The sequence below is a fragment of the Melampsora larici-populina genome (assembly GCF_000204055.1).
Source record: "Melampsora larici-populina 98AG31 unplaced genomic scaffold MELLAscaffold_2, whole genome shotgun sequence".
Taxonomy (NCBI): Eukaryota; Fungi; Basidiomycota; class Pucciniomycetes; order Pucciniales; family Melampsoraceae; genus Melampsora; species Melampsora laricis-populina.
In genome coordinates, this window is record NW_006768766.1 from 3,483,665 (window position 1) to 3,506,182 (window position 22,518).

At 38.7% G+C, this 22,518-nt stretch overlaps 7 protein-coding genes across 7 annotated transcripts; 4 read left to right on the plus strand and 3 right to left on the minus strand.

The window, feature by feature from the left end:
* Positions 1 to 137: 137 nt before the first annotated feature.
* MELLADRAFT_70714 (uncharacterized protein) lies at positions 138 to 625 on the minus strand (the record flags this gene model as incomplete). The annotated part of the gene is made up of 1 exon (XM_007404500.1): positions 138 to 625. The coding sequence occupies one exon, from the start codon at positions 469 to 471 to the stop codon at positions 268 to 270; it is 204 nt and encodes a 67-aa protein (XP_007404562.1).
* Positions 626 to 1,903: 1,278 nt separating this feature from the next.
* MELLADRAFT_59317 (uncharacterized protein) lies at positions 1,904 to 2,443 on the minus strand (the record flags this gene model as incomplete). The annotated part of the gene is made up of 3 exons (XM_007404499.1): positions 1,904 to 2,145; positions 2,203 to 2,304; positions 2,374 to 2,443. The coding sequence occupies 3 exons, from the start codon at positions 2,441 to 2,443 to the stop codon at positions 1,904 to 1,906; spliced, it is 414 nt and encodes a 137-aa protein (XP_007404561.1).
* A 1,084-nt stretch (positions 2,444 to 3,527) lies between these two features.
* On the plus strand, positions 3,528 to 5,272 carry MELLADRAFT_102059 (uncharacterized protein; the record flags this gene model as incomplete). Its single annotated transcript, XM_007404418.1, has 7 exons — positions 3,528 to 3,609; positions 3,678 to 3,812; positions 4,040 to 4,159; positions 4,251 to 4,334; positions 4,411 to 4,536; positions 4,962 to 5,103; positions 5,143 to 5,272. The coding sequence occupies 7 exons, from the start codon at positions 3,528 to 3,530 to the stop codon at positions 5,270 to 5,272; spliced, it is 819 nt and encodes a 272-aa protein (XP_007404480.1).
* A 3,657-nt stretch (positions 5,273 to 8,929) lies between these two features.
* MELLADRAFT_102060 (uncharacterized protein) lies at positions 8,930 to 11,233 on the minus strand (the record flags this gene model as incomplete). The annotated part of the gene is made up of 6 exons (XM_007404498.1): positions 8,930 to 8,952; positions 8,997 to 9,590; positions 9,780 to 9,881; positions 10,110 to 10,646; positions 10,856 to 11,033; positions 11,084 to 11,233. 6 exons carry the CDS (start codon positions 11,231 to 11,233, stop codon positions 8,930 to 8,932), a joined length of 1,584 nt encoding a protein of 527 aa, XP_007404560.1.
* Positions 11,234 to 12,527: 1,294 nt separating this feature from the next.
* On the plus strand, positions 12,528 to 13,775 carry MELLADRAFT_102061 (uncharacterized protein; the record flags this gene model as incomplete). Its single annotated transcript, XM_007404419.1, has 2 exons — positions 12,528 to 12,864; positions 12,964 to 13,775. The coding sequence occupies 2 exons, from the start codon at positions 12,528 to 12,530 to the stop codon at positions 13,773 to 13,775; spliced, it is 1,149 nt and encodes a 382-aa protein (XP_007404481.1).
* A 4,562-nt stretch (positions 13,776 to 18,337) lies between these two features.
* Positions 18,338 to 18,833, plus strand: MELLADRAFT_59321 (uncharacterized protein; the record flags this gene model as incomplete). Its single annotated transcript, XM_007404420.1, has 3 exons — positions 18,338 to 18,397; positions 18,491 to 18,604; positions 18,660 to 18,833. 3 exons carry the CDS (start codon positions 18,338 to 18,340, stop codon positions 18,831 to 18,833), a joined length of 348 nt encoding a protein of 115 aa, XP_007404482.1.
* A 521-nt stretch (positions 18,834 to 19,354) lies between these two features.
* Positions 19,355 to 20,354, plus strand: MELLADRAFT_59322 (uncharacterized protein; the record flags this gene model as incomplete). The annotated part of the gene is made up of 3 exons (XM_007404421.1): positions 19,355 to 19,535; positions 19,573 to 19,761; positions 19,825 to 20,354. The coding sequence occupies 3 exons, from the start codon at positions 19,355 to 19,357 to the stop codon at positions 20,352 to 20,354; spliced, it is 900 nt and encodes a 299-aa protein (XP_007404483.1).
* Positions 20,355 to 22,518: the final 2,164 nt, after the last annotated feature.

Sequence of the window (22,518 nt, forward strand, 5' to 3'; positions counted from 1 at the left end):
AAAGTAAAATGTTTGATCAAGGTAATTCATTGAGTACATCCTGTACATCCATCAGTCGGTTGTGTACAAACAACTAATGGGAATACCAGATGGTGTTGTTTTACAATCTATAACTTCACGTTCTCTTTCATAATGATCTAGCAAGCCTCTACAATATGTTCAGTATTCTGATTGCGCCCCCATAACTTTGTACACTAGAACAAATAAATTATAAAAAACAAAAAATGAAGAAGTCATAAGGATAGCATAAGGTCAATAAAAGTGGAGTCATAATCCAAGATGTATTGTGTGAAGTACGGCTAAATTGTGGGAGTATCTATGGAGTAGGAGTACTGATGCCGAGTTTATGTTGTGTTTGATCTTTTCTTCTCTCAGTTGTCTTCCAAATTCTGCGAATATTCGGCCTGGATCATGATGATGATTTAGTATGATAAAATTGTGACCAGCGTTTAAAAACCCGTCTTTGTCCATAGGTAGTCTTGACAGGGCGATGGCGTTTCTTGCAAGCCTCTTGAAAAAGGTCTCGGGTGTAAGCTACTCGACGACAGATGGGACATCGGCCACAAAACTCTATGCCAGCCATTGTTTGAAGCGGCTGTAAGTTGTAACCATCGGTTTCTGCATCAGCTCAAGCTCACTATGAGTCAACAGGCAGCATATCAAATCACCACTTACTTGTAGGCATTCTCTATGAAATGTATGAGTTGTGTGACATGTGAGAATTGCTACCTCGTTTAGTTCAATTTCCTGGTAACAAATAAAGCACTTGAACGCCATGATTTTATGTGTTTAGGGTTTGAAAGTTCGAAAATGGATTTTGATGGTGTATCAAGCGTGATTGTTGGATGTTGAGATCTGACCGTGTACCAATGTGGAAGGAACTGTCTTAACCAAGGGGAGTCAGGCTACTTAAGGGCCTTGACCATCACTCTGGAACACATTTGGATGTAACTTTTCCCTTTCACTGAGTCAAGGGTTATTGTTTTCTATCTCCCCTTCTTGTGCTCGTGGTTCATTTCTTTCTTATTTTTATTGAGGCAAACGAACAAAGAAGCTCCATTGTCTTTGAAGTAGCCATGATCACAATAGGAAAAAAAACTTGTGAGGAAGTCATGCCCACCCTGATGTTAAATATACACAAAGACTTTTGTCAAGGCCAAAGCTATAAGTGAATGGATTTTTCATGAGGCTGACAGACTTACCTTTAAAGGATATTACACAACACCTTGTGTTATTCTTTTGATAAATATGGGAGATGACAAAGTTTTCCTTTGGTTTTCACTTATCATCAAGATAACAGGATAAAAATCGCTGGCTGTTCCGGCTCCAATGGTATGGATTGCAAGCACAGCACACAAGATAGAAAATTGAGTAAGAGCTGATTATGTTATTTTGAAGAGATTCGGAGAATTTGAAGCATGGTTTGACTCCGTGATCAAAGAATCAAAAACACTTCGGTTTATGTAGGTAGTTGGCCTGAAGGTCCTGACACATTCGTCCAAATCTACAGTCCTTGAGTTTTTCATATCATGAAAACCCGTATCACAAAAGTTGTTGTTGACTCGAGATATCTTGGTTTGAAATTTTTAGAAGATGACTCTAGCTTCTAAATCAAAAGCAGATTATTGATATATGATTGACTGATTGGTCTCCAGTTATGAAGAAACCACATAACTGATTGTAGTTATAATCCAGTGCAATATGCACTGAAGAGCTAATGGAATATATCGATTAAGCTTGAAATGTCTCGGATTGAGATGTAGAAATGACTCTATCTTTCCATACCAAGCTCTAAGGTATCCTGGAATACATATTTGATTGGAATAAAGAGTGCCACTACACGTTCAAGCGCGGAAATCAGATTCCCTATGATTGTTAAGAGGGTAAGAAATTTCATTTTAATTTACGCATATATTAACAACAAACAAGTTTCCAATGTGTGTATGACGTAAATCAGAGCAACTTGAAATCCTTGAATCACCGGTGCCTTGAATACATATGCAATAAACATAACAAGCATCGTAATATAGTATCCAAGATGAAAATCATGCGTCCTGACTTCCAAAGCTTGGACTTTGACCTGAAGAATACGAGTCTCTTCTAGCATATTGCTCAAACCAGTAGAAAGGTGCTCGAGTTTGTGCTCTAAGAGAACAGAGAAATTAGCTGTGATTGGCAAATAAGAAGCCAGATTCTACGCACCAATTTGGTGTTGTTGTTCTATCAAATTTTGCAACAGATCGTTATTTTTCTCGGCGCAATTAAGTGCAACTTTGATCTGAGTAACAGCTTGTAGTGTTTTATCTTCAAATAGGTTGATCAAAGATTCAGAAAAGGATATATTAAGATAGAGTCCACTTCAGGAGAACTTACCTATATTTTGATTATCTGGTTGTTTATTTTCGGCTTTGATTGACTCACTGACTTGGTTGGATTGTGACATATCGGATCTGGAAATATTTTATCACGGACTTCATAGAAATGTTAGTGTTCATAAATTTGACCAAGGTATATAATCCAGGTGGATGATTTATAAATAGATGAGTTCTATACATACGATATCAAAGAGATGGCAAAACTTCAGATTGAGAATGAAGTTTGAAAAAACGTGGATGGTCAAGTTTTACTGGTACTTGTATTCATCAATGGAGTTATATTTGAGGGATATGTTCTTTCCGCTCACTTTAATCAATGGGTGGGGAATATGGTGCAGTGACAAAGGAATTGCTTTGTTCATGTCTTATGACGTGATCTTCTTGCATTCCTCTGAAACATTATGTGAATCTTCAAAGGTTCATAGCAGTGTAATTCAAAGAAATATTGTCCGAGAGGGCTTTTTCTTTTTTTGTTTGTTGTTTGATTCAAAATTTCACAATCACGTAAGGAGTTCATTTATCTCAAATGATTATGAAATTAGAGGGGGTCGTATCACTTCTCATGCAATTACTGGATCTTTGAAAAAAAGAAGAAAAAAAGAAAGACAAAAAGGGAGGCACATACGGAGGGTATTGGAAAACAACAAGGGAGAGTTACATACCTTTGAATGTCTTCAGCTTGTTTCATATTCCGATTTGATCATGCAGACTACTTTTGATTCCTCTATTGCTAGAAAGACCTTTGGACAAAGGACCCTGCTCTGAGACAAAATTCCCGCGGCAAGATTATACATCCTTATCCCACATCTTCATATTTCTTCACCTAGAATTCAAAAGTATTGAATGGAGAGCAAACAACAACGATTTCATTGTATCATGTCAATCCAACTTCAAATGTCTTTTGAATCCTTTTGTGTGGTGATTTGTTAAGCTAATTTGTTAATGTGCGATTTCTGCTTTATGACAATCGCTTCTTCTTGTTCTGTTTTGTTGAAACTACTCTTGTCAAAAACTTTCAGATGTTCTTCATGTGCCACTCTATCAATAAATCCCCAACCTCCGTGCTCCTCAGCCACTACTTTTGAATCATCTAGAATCTAAAGTCCACCCAGGGTATCTGTTCTTGCACAGAATCCTTCATACAAGATCAAAATGAAGTCACTGAAAACAGAGCGCTGCCTGAACCGGTTGAAGAGCATACACAATGATGTAACATTGATCAGCAAACGTTGTGGTGAGCTGAACTATTTAATCAATACATGTCTTTTGACTGACTTTATTGTGGCAACTTTTCCGTTCAAGTTACCAAATTTTTTTCTCGAAAGATCAACGATAATCAACAAAATACAGACCAAGAATCAATCACTCCTACGGCCATGCAAGATACAAATCTCCAAAAGCACTCTATCTATAGAACCCTGGAGTCAATAATATCAGGTTAGTACTCAACTAAACTTGGAGTCATTTGTTTTGTCTTTGAACTTTTCTTTGTTCGTCTACTCATATCTACAGTTAGTCAACGTGAATGCCACTCAGAGTGACCAAAACATTCTCAAAAAAAAAAACTCCAGAATCCGTGAATGGTGTTTTTTTAGGTCTGTGAAATCACCTCACCACAGCCCCTTCCTCTAAGACAATTGAAGTTGACTCCATGGTTGATTTAGACCACGAGTTTCCAGAGGGATCCGGATCGGACCAGGAATTGATCAGCACTGTATTGACTTCTACCATCATCCAGGATCCGGATCTCCAAAATCAACCTGTCAATGAGCCAACCATATCAGGTTAGTACTCAATTAAACTGAAAGTCATTTATTTTGGCTTTGATCTTTTTCAATTTTTTCCATCTACTTTAATTTTTAAATCTAAAATCAGGCAATATAGACGCCACAGATAGTGAACAATATCATATTGACCATGAGAATCAAACTTCAGAATTTTTGGCCGGTCTTACCTTAGGTGTGTGACATCACTTCACTGTACAGGCAGTCGCTTCCCTTTGGACAATTGAAGCTAACATCAAGGGATCTTACAGACCACGAGCTACCAGAGCCTGAGGATTATGGATTGGACCAGGAAGTGATGACTAATATTCTGTACATACAATATCTAAATCTCAACAAACGGTGTGCTGAAGAGAATCTAGATGACACTGTTCCAGGTTAGCATGGATATCATCGCTTGTTATACACGATCCAAGCTGAAAAAATGATACATGGGTTTCCCAAATTGGTAGTTCGCAAGAGGGTCAAGATGGAGTCATCAGAGGAACACAATTCAACCAGTTGAGCCATTTTGTTGTTTATTTCAAGCTCAAAATAATGGCTTACACTGAATCACTCCAATAACTCACAGACTATTTTTTGGGGTTGGGTGAAAAATACGAGAATGCCAGCTCTTCTTCAATGTCAATTGATAGCAAACCGCTTCATATTTGCGAGTGCAGGTACAAAAATGTCAATAAAATTTTGGTAGACTATCATTTTCGCATCATAGTTGATATATTTGGTTTGTCGCTTTCAAACCATACACTTATGCTTGATTTGAGTAAGGTCTCACAAGTAGCTTTGATTTAATTGATCCTAGGTTTGGAGGCGAATGAACAAACCCCTCCATCACAATACTCTGAAGCTTCAAACATCTTGTGGAAGGCAATTGCTCAACTGATGGAAATCTTTGAGGAAGAACCACATCTTCCACCGTGTTTCTTGGCTGAGCAAAGCCCAAAGTTGATATGATTGTCACTTACGCTTGATTGGATCAACAGCGCACAAGCAGCTTTGATTACAATCATAGGCTTGGATGTCAATCAAAGAACCCCTACGCCACAATACTTTAAAGCATCAAATATCTTGTGCAGTACAATTGCTCAATTGATTGGAATTTCAGGCAAATAGCCACATCTTATATCATATTTCTGGCTTGAACAAATTTTATATTTGATACTTTTCTCCTCCTTATTTTTGTGTATAGTTTTTGACTTCATGTGAAATTGTTCAAATTTACTTCCAGCTTTAGTCGTATGAGAAAGAAATTCGACGAAAGACACACACTCAAGCGGTTTCTACTCTTGACTACATATATAGCATACCTGCCATTCCCTACACTCCGGGTTGCTGAAGAGGAACCTATAATTTGGAATGAGATTCATAAACCTTATGACCTCATCTCTCTAAATCATACTAATTGACAAAACAAAGTGGTCCAGAGAAACAACTTGTTTATTTGTTTGTAACATTCAAGCTATTTGCTCCAAGAGGTAGATCCCATGGTGTAATTCGATCAGTGATGACTAACAAGGCAAAAGAGTCAAATTGAACGTTCTTTGAACTGGAAGTGCTCAACAACAAAAATGATTTCACATTACCCCAACAGATTGAGGGTCAAGACAGTAAAGAGTTAATATCAGTCCGAAGGCATGAACAGTGTCAAAGTCCCACTTAGAAATCAACTTTGGGTTTCATCATCTAATCATAGATATCAAAATTATCATCTTCTTCCCTATGCAAAGTTTTAGTCACCCGCCCGCCTTCCCAAAGTTGTTTCTAGAATACTGGTTTCAAAGTTTTTTTTACCTTCATAGTTTTTTATTTATATTTTATAATTCTTATTTTCTGATTAAGCGTTAAATTTAATGTAAGGATTTTTGATTTTTTTTCTCTAATTCTTTTTATTTTTATGTAAATTTTTGTATAATTTGAGTTAATGAGTTTCTAAATGATGTAGGTCAAGATTAGATTGGTTGTTTGATTTGAATAGAGAAAGGATATACTAGGGGGGCAATTTTTTTACAACAGTTGTTCATTTGAAGATAAAAGATAAGAGAACCTCAGCACGTTGACCTCCCTCCCAGACCGTGTCTCTCAGCATGATATCATGTTTAGTTTCAGGTCCCAATTTCATCATCATCTGTTTCTTTTCTGTTACCAGCACCACTGAGGTTAGTTTCTAGATTTCACGTTTGCACTTATCAGTTTCAGTTGTCAAATCTAATATCAATCATTCAGCCACCGCGATGATCACGTGGTGGTAGGGAGAAAACTCAAGAAAACTAGACACAGTGCAAGAAATCAATGTACATTGAATGGAAAAGTAAAAAAGATATATACATAAAAAAGGGAGAAAACTAAAAAAACTAGACACAGTTCAAGAAACCTATGTAGTTCAAGAAACCTATGTACGTTGAATGGAAAAGTGAAAAAGATATATACACAAAAAATTGAAACCCGCCAATAATATCTATAGTCATGTACATCTGATTACTGGAGCTTCTTTGCCTTCTTCACTAAGGCGTGTAGTTCAAAAGATTTGCTTGACAGATTAAGTTCCTTTTGCTCAGCCTTGGTGATGATGTTTTTGAGATAGGATTGGCTTATCAGAGATTTTGGAAACTTCTTAGGAGGATAAGATGACTTCTTTTCGTGGTTTCCCATTTCCCGACGTGGGCCACGAGATAGTGCCTTTTCAGCGAAAGCGCGACGTTCAAGATGTATCAACGGACTCAGCGCATCAAGCTCATCGATGAAGGCAGTGAAGGCAGAAGACCTCCAAGGTAATTTCTTCCGATATATTTGTCCAGAGTCGTCCACTTCGTCTTCTGAATGGACTGAAAGTTCAGTTATCAAGCGACACTGCCAGCATTAAAGAGGTTCCCAGATGGGAATACAGGTCCTAGTGATCAGATTCCCATTCTGCTACTGTTACACAGTTCCATGAATATTTCCTGAGTAGCCATTGTGATATATGTAGTCAATATTTTGAAATGTGCGTCTCAATCTGAACAAAGTTACAGCATGTATTACACATGATTTTCTTATCTAGATGAGCAGATAACTGAGCGGACCTGTATGTAGCTGATAGCTAAGGATTTACTCAGATGTTTGCACATATGTAGTGTATGCTTTATGGCTCAGATGTGCAGTGCAAGATGATTTGATTCTCCATTCTTCTCTCAATGATATTCCCAGCCTAGGTCATGTTCCAACCAGGGAACCTATTTAATGCTGGCAGTGCGATGCAGATCCCGCGTCTTGGAAAAGTGCCTTGCCATGACTGCAGTTCGAAGGTCACGAACCTGACACACGGACAAAACCCAAACCTCAGCCCCCGTGAGTTCTGGAGTGTGTGGATCAGCAGAGGATGTAAGAAGTAGATGAGTGACTAACCCGCTCTCGCGATCTTTTTCGATCAGCTTTTTCCTTCAAAAGCATCTTTTTCGCATCCCGTGCACGTTTGAGATTCGGGTCCACCTCGAGCTGTGCTTCTGTTCGGATATGTGATGTGTATTGGCGTTTCTTGTTTTCAAACCAGCGTTGGAGGATGAGTAACACATTTTCTGCTGTAACATGATCTGATTTTATTGTATAGCGTGAAGTCCCACCACGGTCATAACATTTCTGCCATTCTTGAGCAATGACCACAAACAGAGCTTCATTCCAAGCAGAGTTGAAGTGACCCCCCCAGTCAGGCGCACATCGCTTGAACCCAGACATAGCCAATGCAGCTTCACAAGAGGCGCCCTCTCGGATTGAATATTTAACACCAGGATCTTTACGATTGATACGCGAGATGAATTTAGCAGGTTTAATCACAGAAATAGCTTTTTCAGCTGCATCTTTGCGGACAAGTGCCATTTCCTTTTCACCGGCGTTTGGCTTACTACGATCATAGCGCTTGGCAACTCGCTCAATGTATTTGTCGATCAGAGCTCGTCTATCTGTTCTTCGCCGGTCCCAAGCGTCGAATTCAGCCTTGGTCGGGGCAGTAGGGAAATCGTCGTTCTCTGAGTCGTTCGAATTTTTGCGTCTAATTCCAAGTAAAAGTTTCACAAAATCCTGAATTGCAATGCTGATCGCCTCATATTGGTCAGGGACATCAGGTGCCATGGCAAGCTTCTCCAAGTTAGAGTCTTCATGTCGTTGCTTGGTTTGCTTGGTTTTTTTGGCCCGACGTGCAGCACGCTTGTTCTTGAACTTGATCTTATCTGATGGATCTAGATCGTCATCCAAAGCCTCTGAATCCAAACGCTCTGAATCTGAATCCTCCAAATCCGAATCCGAATCCGGATCATTTGAATCAACACCCTGATCTGAGTGTGAATCCGAGTCTGGTTCCGAGTGTGGGTCCGAGTCTGACCCTGAGTGTGAGTCTGAGTGTTGGTCTAAGTGTTGATCCGAGGGCAATGAACTGGATCCCAAGGTGACAGAATTGAGATTTGATTCTGAATCCGACTGTTTGAAAGCAGCTGAGAAAAAGAAACTGGATGAATGAAGAGCTTTGCATAGGATGTAACAATGATTTGACAAAAAAACCCACCCGAAGAAGGAGATATATCCATTGGTGAGGGGACCCATGAATCCCGAGTGCTTGAGCCCCGCAATATATGTTTCATACGTTTCTTGGATTGATATTCATGTGATGCTGTCAAGGGTGGTCTGGTTTGGCGATGCGATGTGATCTTCTTGCTTCCAGTTTGCCGAGAGCTTATAATATCTGTGATGGGGAGTTGGGATGGCCGACTCACTGAAGGGATGTGTATATAAGGTGGTAGATTGTTAATAAAGACGATATTCTAGGACTAGAATTTGAAGAATTTGGTCTTGATCCAGCTACACAACTGACCTGATGAGGGAGATATGTCCATCATGGAAGAATGATCCATTGTCAAAGGGGCAGGTGGAAATGGACCTCTTGAGGGCCCGGCAATAGGTGTTCTACGCTCTGATGATTTGTGAGAACTTAAAGGGGGTTCTGCTGGTGTAGTCTGGTGATAGGATGCCTCTCTTGAAGACCTAGGACAAGATAAGTCTATTGGCGCAGGAGCAGCGGGATAAGAGGATCTGGAAGTTCCAAGAAATGGTTCTCTACGTTCCGAAATAGTTGGTCTGAACACTTGTCTGGACTGGCGATTTGATATAGTCCTATTTCCTTCCGTGTCAAAAAGCCGTGATGGTACTTTTAGGTGAGAGATAGGGGTGGTCGATGATGTAAGCTGTATTTCATCCTCACTACGAAAGAGCTGTGGTAGCTGGTTTGATGAACCAACTGGAGTGGGTGACAGTGATGAAATATTCTTGCTGTCGGAGTGGTGGAAGCCAGATGGAATAGGTGGAGCTTTTGAAAGGATCATAGTACGAAGACTCGTACTCCGGTCATGATCTTTGGGTGTTGGATACCTGTCTCCTACATATTGGAAGTTGCACATTAACGACAGTACTTTGTAAAGAGGACAAAAAAGGATTACCAAGGCTTGGGTCCTTCCAAGTACGACTTTGTGCCTCTCTCAAACCTTTTCTGGCTTGGGAAAAACGAACCGAACTATGATTTTCTGAAATCAAGTCGGATGTGTAAGCAGTCAAAGGCATGAAGAAATTGTGAAACGTATGAAAGGTACATGTAACTCACCTGGAGTACCCGTGAAGTGTGGGGGATCCTGAGGTTTATGCTGCCTAGTATCAACAAAGGATTGGAGTGATTCGGCTTGTTGGGTAGAGTGTTGATTGAGCGCTGATGAATTATAGCGTTTTTGATAGGGTACCGGAGATTCAAAAGATTGACAAGAACACTGTGGTGAATGCAAGCGCCTCAAGGATAAGTGGTCTCTTGGGGACCGGGATCGTCGGCGCTTCAAATTTTGGACTGGAACAAAGTCCCATTTTCCTGAAAGTTTCCTGTCAGTTCCAATACGCCTATCAAGGCATAGTCTGCAGTTTTTTATGATGAGCCGATGCTTACCCTCCGAGTGGACCAAACCAGGATTTGATGGTGTCTGGAGGTGATTATGATGAACACTTGAATTGGCATGCGTGACAGGTTGGGCGAAAATGGTACCTTCTGATTCGCTTATAGGACCTAGGAAACAAAACGTGTGATCAGGAACTGGAGGAGTACAGTATGAAATCGTAAGGTAATAAAAGGAAAATTTACTGGAGGCTTCTCCATTAACTGAGTCCAAATCACTATTCAAACTTTGATCTTGCACCTTCCCTAAGTTCATATTCTCGTATAGCTGGGATGGTCCTTGTGACAAAGTATTGATTGGTGCTTTGAGCTCCGGAACCTGCCGAGCCTGACTCAACATTTCAGGAGGCTGATTCGTTTCCGTATTGTGCATATGGTTAGTCGGTTGGTGATGAGTATTGACAATGTCTTGGTGGGTAGGGGCGGCTAGCTGCAGCACTGAGCTAGTGTCATCAATAGCTGAAAGCTTCCAGACTACATCTCCGCCTGGTACCATCTCAGAAGCACGCCTCTTTTCATTGCGTCGATTTCCTAGAGGTAAGAGGGAAGATCAACTCTCCAGAAACGGGCAACACAGGGTATGTATGACATACCAAGATCAGTTAATGGGTAAGGCTGAGACCTTGGTGCTGCCCTCCCCAAATTTGTCACTCGATTCCTCCCTGAATCAAGATTGGTATAAAAGATGGATTGTTTCATGAGGTGTTACACCCAAGTCTTATGAGAAATTCAGGACATACGTGGTTGCTGCTCATACGCTTCAGTGGAATCAGCAGGGCCTTGACGATGACTGTAACGAGTGAAGCTCTTCGAAGGCTTTTGAGCCTGAACGTCTTCCAAGCTGGAGCCACTCTCAATGAGAGAGTCTGGTGGTAGAGAGGGATATTTATTACGAATTTTAATAAACACAAAGATCAGCTATTGATTGCGGCAAAACTGAAATCAGTCCAAGAAAACAAATCACACACACCATGGTGTGTCATATCCATTCCAGCTAGAGGTGGCTCGTCCATGATCATATCCTCCTCCATAATCGTATCACCAGCATCATTAATATGTGCAGTTTCATTCATATCTTCAGGGGACTTGAAGTTCTCATCCATCTCAAAATCATACATATCATCTAGTTCTTCAAGACTGCGCAGACCTCCCGGAAGTGCTTTGGGAAAATCAAAACATATAGGACAGTAAGCTACATGTTTTTGACCACCGATGTTTTTAACCAACAATGAATGAAGTGAATTGTATACATACTTGAATGAGCTGCGAGTCCAGGAGTTTGTATATTTCCTTCGTCTCCATCAGATTCCTCACAAGTGGAAAAATGTGTGGACGAGTTCGAATGGGTTGAGGAATGAGGCATGAACAATTTGAGACTAGGGAAATGGTTCCAAGAATTTTCTGTTTGATAATTCTGAAGGATGTGTATTCAGACAACTACGCTATGAAGAACTAAGATGCACTGAACATCAAAAGACTGGTCAGACAAGAATCAAACGCAGATGCAAGTAACTAGGAGCAGATCAGGATAAGAATATATAATCAGAAGAGCTGGTCAACTTAACATAGAGGTTTTGTCTGATAGATTATATGATTTTTGAAGTGGTAGAGCCATTACCCATTATTTGGGCGACTCTACTTCCCTGTCAAAGGGCACAGAGATAGTCAGTTAATGTGTTCACCTCATAGGACGCTTCATACGGTCCATCTAGAAGATTACCATAAAACAAGGGCGGACCTGCTCTCATGCCCGCGGAGAACTCAGATGAGCCAAAGATTCTACAGTACAGTACAAACTTAGATTTTGTGTAGGTCTCAACTTTGAAGTACCTGCAGCCCCCTTACATACAAGAGAGTACCACCACCACGGGTTCCCACGGCGAGTCAATGTCACATAAACTCTTGACGGCGAGAAGGAAATTACCTTTGTTGAACAGTGAAACAAAGACTGCTCTTACCCTCTTGATACCACGATACTTTTTTCTAAAGAGAGTAAGTTGTAACAGCCAGCACAGTGTTTACATTTATCCAAAGGCACGTAAATTTTCAATGGTGAGAAGAAAATTACCTTTATCAAACAACTGTGACAAAGACTGCTCTTGCTTGAAAGCGAGAGAGTTTTTGGTATAGATAGTCAAGAGCAGGAAGAGTACTGAAATTTTGGTAACACAGGCCTCCGAGGCAAGTGTTGCCTTTATTGAACAGATGGAACAAAGACCACCTTTACCTTCTTGATACCAAGGCAGTTTTTAGTAATGATAGTAGGATATTCAAATCAACAGAGTCCTGGTCATGATAGTAAGATCGGGCAGAGTCTCAAAATCATTAACATTGTCTCTTCATATAAAATCACACTTGATATCTCTTGAATCTCTTTCATCCTTCTTAGTCACTATCAATATCCTATCTGAAATGTTACTTCCAAAGCCCTTCATAGACGGATTACATTTAATTGTGATTGATTCTTTGAAAGAATCTTTGATCAACACCATCAATCAAGACTCCCTCCTGGTGGCCTTTGCCCATATCGAGCCCCGTATCTGCTCCTTGGCTAAAGCTCCAATCATATCACCGAAACTGGATTCCTTTATTGTAGACCTGCGTCACGAATGTTTGAACTTGGTGGACCAGAAACTACGTGCGGTTCTGGACAGCTTTCATCCAGATCAAGACTCGACTCCTTCAACACCAGTTGACACTCAAATAACTTCTTTGAACTCAAAGAAGAGGCGATTTTCTGATTACGCAAGTATATGTATATAGGATTCTTTGTGACTAATTGCCACTCAAGGCCAAATCAATACTAAATTCACTCTCTTCCTCGAAAAATCTATTTCTGACAAATCAGGCTCTGGACATGAAGATATTTCAAGCAAGGAAGACACTGTGTTATCTTTGAACCAGTCTCCTGCTTCATCAATTCAATGTGTACACGAAATGGACTTGGTAGAAGAACATATCATAAGTGAACACGGCTCTTATGGTTCAATGTCTTCAAGCTCCTCTCAAATCCAATCTGTATACAAATCAGACTCGGTAGAGGAAGACACTACAAGCCAAAGTGAACAGGACTCTTATCATACTTCATTGCGGCCGAGCTTCTCTCCCAATCAATCTGTATACGAATCAGACTCGGTAGAGGAAGATACTACGAGTCAAAGTGAACATGACGCTTATATATCATTGTCTTCAAGCTCCTCTCCCAATCAATCTGTATACGAATCGGACTTGGTGGATGAAGATACTACAAATAACAGCGAAGATGACTCTTATATCTCATTATCTTCGACCTTCTCTCCTGCTTCATCAAACCAATCTGTGTATGGATCATACTCGGTGCTAGACGAAGATGTCACAAATTCAAGTGATCAAGAATCTTATACCTCATGGTCTTCTGACTCCTCTGCTTCTTCATCAAATCAATTGGCATACCATTCGGGATCAGTAGATCAAGGCACCACCAGTGAAGATGACTCTTACACCTCAGTCTCTTCGAAATATGAATCAGGCTCAGTATATCAAGATATCCCCAGTGAAGAGGGACCATTTACGCCTTCATCATCAATCTCATCTTCTGTCTTCAATTCTTCTCCTTCTGTGCCAAGCCGAAGCCAAAGCCAATATGTGTACAGATCAGTTCATGTAGACTTTAACACTTAAGAGGATCCTACTGCAATTGTTTTTTCAAACTCATTTTATTTATCTTGATTAACCATACTTGTTCACGTTTCATATCTTGCTACTATACATCTACAAACCTTGTATCATATGTCATGCCATACTCCACACCCCAGAAAAGCCTCTTGTATTCCTTCATGTAAGTATGTTATGTCTCAATACTTGATACATAGTTTGTGAAGTACTTCCTGTCACACTCGGTTTTTGTTATTAAAACGTACTAGAGAGACAGAAATGCTAGTTTATTGTGTTCTTTTCCGCTTATTCTGAAAGAAATATGATAGTACGTATGACTCAAAAAGAATACATGGTTTTTTTATCCATGGACATTTGATATTAGCTCAAAAAGCAAAACAAGAGAGGATAAGAGTTATGTGAAACGTAGATCTGATTTTGCTTTATCATCAAAAAAACAAAACAAGGGTGTACGCTCAAAGCAGTCAAGCTGTTTAATACTCATGTTTATTGATTAAGTGGAAACAGGTTGAAACGGGAATATGTTCCTTCTAATCAATTAAATTGGCTTTTGGGAGTATTATAAAGTTCTAAATAATTCTGTAAATCTACAATAGGTACCTTGGGCTTCCCGCTCTCTACATTGTCTCTTGAGACACTTTTCTTTTTAAGAAGTGTGCTATACAGTAATGGATAAAGAATAAGAAAACAACTGAATTACCATGTTGAATAACTGGAAAATGGCCAAGATGTCTCAGTTGGAGCTAGACCACATGCGTGAAGTTGAAGAGAAGTGGGTAGATGCAGATCAGATTCCGTGTTATCTTCTACTTACATGCAATTCAATTAATCTCTGTAGAGCACTGGATTTCTTTCTTTGAACTTTGAAGAAATGATGAAGTGTAAATATGTTTGAAAGATATGCTTATATATGTAGTTAAAGGATGTTTTATAGCATGTCTTGATTTACATACTTGTATTTCTGCACATTTCAAAACTTCAATCCATGTACATGATGGTTTTGACAAAGAGGGTCAGAGTTTTCTATATGCTCTCACCCCTAGATGAGTTGTATCTAGATCCCCCTTGAGATTTGCTTCTGTGGCATTCTGGATCTTGGTTCTAGAAATAGTGCATGGTTTGTTAGAGATCATTTTTTGTTGGTTTATTGGAATTTCCTTGGGATTGATGATTATGAGTGATCAGATCACTTCAAAATGAAAAAATTGAAGATTCAGAGATTTGATTGTATCAATATTGACTTGCCCATGAGACATACCCGTTTATATATCTAGAAACTCCAAAAAATGGATCTTCAAAATACTAGTTTTCATAAAATCAGACATGCATCTAAAAAGCTGATTATGTATTACCATGGGATTAACCTTCCAGCTCATAGAATTCGCCCTATTTCTGACAATGATTTGATCTGTGAAAGAACCCGGGATGTGTCTAGAAAGGTATGATCACTTAAGACTATCAGAATCAAGAGTGTGTTTTTTGTGCTGCCTGACTGTGACAAATCAACTCGTTGTTTGTATTATACGATTCCGGCTTGTGATGTGAGATGAATATTTTGCTTCCCAAGGTATTAGCATCATCATCTATGAATCACTACTCTTGACAAAGAAAATTGAGAGAAAATATAAACAAGACAAGAGATGCATATACAACATATGAATATGGGACAGAATGAATCACAACAAATGAAAGTATGAGATATATACACTATGTATATACACGCATGATGACATGTAGTAGAACAAAAAATGAAACATATAATGTCAATTAAATCAAAAGATACCAAGATCAATCTCAATTAAAAAACAAAGCACAGGAAGAAATCAACTAAGATTCATCTTGGCAGGTGAAGCAGGTTATGTTGGATCACATGTATGTAATGATTTTATGTACAAGAAATATCAAATCATTGCAATTGGTAATTGATCAAATTCTTCTTTATCTTCAATTTTAAAAAGTCAAATTTCATGTAAAGAACACTTTAAGTTGTTGAGATTTCATCAAATTACTTTAATAAATCAAACTTCATGATTAAATTTATTGGAATCTTATAGAAATAAATCAATTCCTAGAATGATAATAAAAATCACAATTAAAACCATGTAAATTCCAATCAAAATATTATAGTTCAAAGTTGCAATCAGTTTCAAATTCATATTTGGGACTTGAAAATTATGATCAAACTAATGTGATTGGAACAGAAACATCAATAGATTTACTGAAATTCCAATCATTCCAATCTAGAATCTTTGCATCTACTTCTGCTCTTTATGGTAAAGGTCCAATCCTCAAGTTTTCAGACAATCTGACTGTTTAAGTGAACCAATAAGGGTTATGTTGCATTATGGTTATAGTAAATTAAGGTGTACAGAAATAGTTCATTTTGCTACTCTTGGACAATTAAAACTCAAAGGTGGGAATTTGAGGCAAGAATCATTCTCTCTGATTGAAAAACTTGGACTTGTGGTGTTCAATTTACTTTGGTATTTAACATAGCATATACTGCGATCCAAGTGGGGATGATCCAGGCGGAGTAATTGGAGATTCACCAAAACAACCTGAAAACTTGATAAGTACATAGTGTCTAAGTATGCATACATAACATGTACTGTCAATCTACATGTGTAATGTCTTAACCCATTTGAACTATATATGTAAGCGCTATTTATGAGAATATGTACAGAAGAAAAGTAATGGAGACAAACAAGAAGAGAGAGATAGCTTTGCAGAATATCAAATACCATAATACGCCCCATAAGGCTGTGCCACATGTGTTTCAAACATAACAAGCAGTTTTGCTTTCAAAGTACGACATATGATTTGTTTGTCTGGTTTAAAGTGCCAGATGAGTTGCCGGAGGTTGTAAGAAGTGAGTGATTGGATGTTGAAGTCAGGATTGAGATATATACGAAGATTTGGAGGCAAGTTATCTATTTTTTTCCAAAAGATGGGATCATCGTTTACTGATGGTAGTGGTGCCCTATTGGGTTGAGGCTGTTGTATATTTCTTGCTCCGCGCCTTTGTGGGTTTGTTGGTCTTTGTGGATTTCCAGATTGAGCACGTCTTCGAGCAACTTTTCTTCTAGGCCGCAGTGTGATTGTAGTGGTGTTCATATGTAGTCGAAGAGACATGACAAGGGTATAGTATGTACGAAGTGGTCTCTGTACACTGTGATTTCCCATCAAAATCAACCAACAATTCATTCAGCTCCAACAAAGATTGAAGTAGAGTTAGTAGTGATACTCTGCACTGACCGTTGAAAGCCTTGACCTGTCCTTTAGATGAGTATATCAAGGAAATACAGATGGAAAGACGTCGTAGGGTTTATCTATGAACTTCCAAGTTAGAAGTGTGTGAGGTGGAGAAAAAAAACCCTAAAAATATAAACAAGCAGTCAATGGAAAAAGTTGAGAAAATAAGAAACAAGCAGTAGGGTGGATGTTGAAACTGACAGATATGCAGTAAAAGTGACGGCTTGATTGATGATATGGCAGAATTGAAATCCGCCAAGCAGTTGATGGAGAAAGTGGAGAACAAAAAAACCGAGCAGTAGGGTGACAAGAAAGCAACACTGAAATGTAGTAAAAGTAAAGGCTTGATCAACAAGATGTTGGAATCGAAATTACACAAGAAAAGTAAATGCTTGATCGACAAGCTGACAGATCTGAAATTAGACAAACAGTTGATCGAGAAAGTTGAGAAAAGTAAAAATGAGCAATAGTAAAACACGGCGAAATTAAAGGCTTGATCAACAAGATGGTAGAATTGAATGATTGGCTCTGAAGACATTTATAGCCAAATGGAAGGACAGTTAACCCATCAGTAAAACTACGCACATCAATGTATGGCTGTAACACAAAAGCAAGATCAAGCTGGAACATCACTCGAGGACCGCGGCAAAAAATAGACTGTGACCAGGTGGGGAGAGCAAAGGATGGAAGATTATGTTGTAATCTGGTGGGTTCCTTCAATAATTATTCCATGTCCACCAAAAATTACTTCGTTCAATTACATCATAAGTACAAACAACATGAGATTAGAATGAAAGATAAAGGACCTGGGTCATGATCGAAAAAGTGCCAAGAAAGTTTCAGGTCAGAGATCTACATTTATGGCTCCAAGGGGAGCAGGATCGAATTTTGAAAAGGAGTTCCTTCTGAATAATCAAAGGGTATTCAACCTTGAAGCGATCCAGCAAGTTGATTTTTTTTCTTCAATCAAATTTTGTGTGTTTTACTGTGTCTCAATCCGCCTTTTATCTCTCCAGCATCTCAAACTTCTTCATACCACATACCTATCATCACCCTACTTTCAATCAGATCATCTTGAGTCAAGAGGCCAACTGATACAACCTTTATCCTCAATCATTTCACACCTTTTGGAAATGCGTGTTTTACTCTTTCCTCCTGCATTGTCTCTGCTCTTCTCGCATTTTTATCTCTTGTTCTTTTCTAAACAACAAACATGCCTGAACAATCATTACTTGCTATGAAGATACTCCTTATATACACGGCCCACAATAGTTTATCTCAACACTTATCTCTTGTACTTCAAGAGAAGGGTCATCATGTCACCGTTGAAATTGCTATATTGCCACAACTCAATTCAAGCTTCCGAGCTAGCCGCTGTAAGTAGAAATGTTCTGTTTTTGTCTTCTGTCAACTTGGTATTGGACCTTTACCTTTGGTAATGACTTTTTTGCGTGCTATGTCCTATTCAGCCTGACTTGATGGAAAAGGTACCGGCTGAGATCTACGATGAATATCTTACCTTGATTTTTCATGCGAGTTCTGCCCCACGTTTGTTGATCATGATTCTTAGATCGGATTTCCAAGTATCACCACTTCCAGTCTCTATGCACTGACTTCCACTTTTGTTCATAATCTCAGCCGGGCCCTCCTGGTGATGCTGAGCCTTCTGCGATTGACTGGGTACTTTTAGCAGATGACGGTGTTGAGCCTGATGCTGTCAAAGCCTTGGCTCAAAGTCCTGAGAACACCTATGTAGAAAGTGGCCAAGATCAATCCCACTGGGGCATGACTGTCCTTAAGATTTTAGGATGATTATTAGGTTATTTTAAATTGAAGCAAAGGAGAAGAAGATCGCCAGCCCGTATGACTATAAGTTTGTGTATTGTGAGTTTCAGCTCAGATACACAATAAGATACCTGAAGCAAGGAAGCTTCAAAAGGGTTGAGCACTTGCCCTATAATTCTCGTAAGCCGCCAAAGTATGATATGTTGGAGGCTGGAGCAGAGTTCACCTGCGGTGATGAACATGATTGATTTGGGATCCTATATCACCGCAATAGGTTAAAGGGATTATGAGAATTGATCTGAGATTCATAGGGGTGTACTCTCACTTACACAGCTAGTCCGACTATAGATCATATCAATGTCTATCAATGATTACAATGGCTTTATCAAGTACAAAGGGCAGTTGTCTTCCTTTATGATCGGGCTACTTAAATCTGAAATACTTCCTGCTCTACAGTATCTTTCCTGACTGCCCTTTCCTTCTTTAAACTCTCGATTGTATCTTCCATACTTTAGAGATCTTGTTACTCTCTTTCACGCTGCAAAAGAATGTCCTTGCAAGATACGCCTTCCTCCCGGAAATCAATGCTCACCAAATCACACAGACTCTTGAAACCGGGATTACTCGAAAACACAACCAGCAAAAAATCAAGGCCTCTTGAAGACTCTGAATTAGATACCTGGAACAATGATCAGCAGGATTTCTCGGCAGCAGCTTTTCCAAAACCGGGTACGACCTGTTCAGACACTGTAATTGGATAAAATAGATTGCCAGTGTATGATATTGATAAAAATTGCCTCCATGACAGTGACTGGATTTATCTGTGAACCTTACCGACAGGGCCTGGAATACTTGAAGCAGAGACTCAACGAACTATCAAATTTGATGCCGATGACTACCGCTTTAAATTCAGCCTTCAATACATTGACCATTGAAATATCAAGAGAGCTTTCTGGTAAGTCTGATCATTTAATTTTAAATATCACGACATTCTGTTCATCGACATGTTGTCTTAAAGAAATAGAAGCTGGAACATTCAAGGATAGTTTTGGCCATGGAGTACACACCCAGACCCCTTGGTTTCAGCCCCAAGACAGCACCACATCGTTTTCTACTTCCTTGTGTTCTGAACCCTCCTCTTCACAGAAACGCAGATGTGATTACTCTCGACATACCCCCGCGTGCCCTACGGTCAGTCTCAAGAAGCGGAAGAAGGTCGCAGGGGAAACACCATACTACCATCATCAGCCTCCCCAGCGTTTCATGCCCTCCAGGCCATTTTCTATGATAACAAGAGACTCCCAAACATCAATGAAAGACTTTGAACCTACTGTCGGACCCAGTCTCCGAAGCTTTGGTCTCGAAAGCAAGTCTCCAACAAGTTTCATCCTTCCGATCACATCATTTCCTATCTCCACCTTCCCAGATCCATTGATTACAACAGAGGTATCCACAGCTGTATCTAGATTCAAAGACCTGTCAGCTCACACAAACACCGATGATTCCTCAATTGATTTGACAAAGAATAACATGGCGACTTTCAATTGAATTAGCAAGAACAATAGAGATAGAAAGATTATAAATGAAGGAAATTCAAAACTAATGAAGTAACACACACAAACGACATCTTTTTTTCTTCTTTTGTCTTACATCAAATTACCATATCTCCACATACTGAATTTCCACTGCCACTTTAAGCTACAAAACAAGAAATTGTAAAAGCAATCAATACTCAAAAGACAAAGTAGATGCACACTAACAAAGTGGATTTTTTGATGACTTATTGACTACTGAATTCATAGATTGCACTTCTTGAAATAAAAAATTAGTAGCCTATGGAATATAAACAGGAGAAGCTAAAAAGGAAAAAAAACCCGGAAAGGACAAGTTCAGCAAGATGGTTTTCTGTTGGTAGATTTCTTGGAAAGAAAATTGGAAATCCAGAGTTGAACTTTCTTCTGCCAATATCATTACGCTCGTAGAATTATGGTTTGCAAGGAGACACTTAAACTGATCCATGTGAATGAGGACTAGAAGATTCATTGGCTTGAATCCGTCATCAAAGAATCAAAGGCACTTTTGGTTTATGTATGTATATGTGTGAATAATTGTACGTAGTCCTAACACATTGAATTTGTCGTCCAAATCTAGCGGTCCTTGGGATTCATAAAAAACCTGTAACATAAAGCTTTTTGTGACACAGTATATCTCAAAGTGAATTTTTTAGAAGATGACTATGGTTTTTAAACCAATCTAAACCAAAAGCAGATTGTTGACCCTGTCAGCAAACAAGCTTTTGCATAAAATGGCTGACATTTAAATATCATTGCACTTTCTTCAAAAAGCACAGGATTGGCATGATTTTCATTGCATTGATACAATTACCTATATTCATTTGTTTCACATCAATTGAAAAACTCCCAAAACAGTTTCTTACATTCCTCTATTTCATATCCAAAACTCCTGTTTATCTGACTGGTAGTTGTTGACTTTGTGTCTTTGTCCTTTTCAAACTCATTTATTTTTTGACTTTTCTTCCATCAGGCTTTTGTTGGTTGATGACTTGATCAAGGATTTTGTAGATAACACATAATTCCAAACCTTGAAAAATGACTTGAAGCAAGAAAATCAAATTTCCTTAATAAATCAACTGAATGTAATTTATATACCAGTAAATCATATTGAAGACTTTATCATGAAGGGTCCATTCAATTGTGAGGGATACTGCTTCATTTGTTTCCTTTTCTCCCATCTAAGTGTGATGATAGGATGACAAATAAATTGATTAATTATTCCCCTGTCTCAAATGTTTTCCAGACAGCGTAAAGCATTCTCTCCGGCAAATATTTCAAATGGTGAGTTATATTGAGCTCATATATGCACCTATATCCTTTCCTGCATGGATGTTTTGAATTATTGTAGCTCAAAATTTGTTGGGATTAATTCAGGATCATTTGACTAACCTCTCTGTGTGATCCTCACAGATATCTTCATAGTAAAACCTATCAAGCTGAAGAGCACATTTCTGCATCTTGAGCTTTTACTTTGTTATATGTTGTCTCTTCAAAAACAAGAAAAACAAGAGAGAGGAGTTCCAATTACCAACCTCACCTAGTATCCTGAATCTATAGGTTTAGAAGTACTTGTTATATACTGAAGAAAGGCTTATCTCTCCACAATCAACCCCACCTTCATTGAGGTTAAATCCTGATCAGACAACAAATGATTAATTACCAAAAGGAATCAATTACCTTACATCTTAGTAACAGGTGCAACAGGTTATGCATCACATGGAATACTTGAACTTCAATGTGCAAAAAATTGAATCATTCCAATTGATAATCTATCAAATTCTTCTTACTTTTGAAGTTCAAAAATCAAATATTTATGCACAGGATATTGTAGTTCATTAAGATTTTATCAAATTGATATAAGAGGTCAAATTTCACTATTCAATGTATCAAAATTCCATGGAAAAAAAGTCAATTCCAACCAATGATATCACCATAATAATATTTTGAACACTAATCGCAATGTTACACATCAAAGTCTAACTCAATGTGTTATACATTGTACTGCATTAAAATGGGGTCCAACTTCACTTCTAGAACCTGAAATCACATTGAGACCCTGAAACTCTCAAGGTAACATGATTGCAACATATACATCAATGAATATAATGAAATGACACCCCCTCCATTTTGAATCTTTT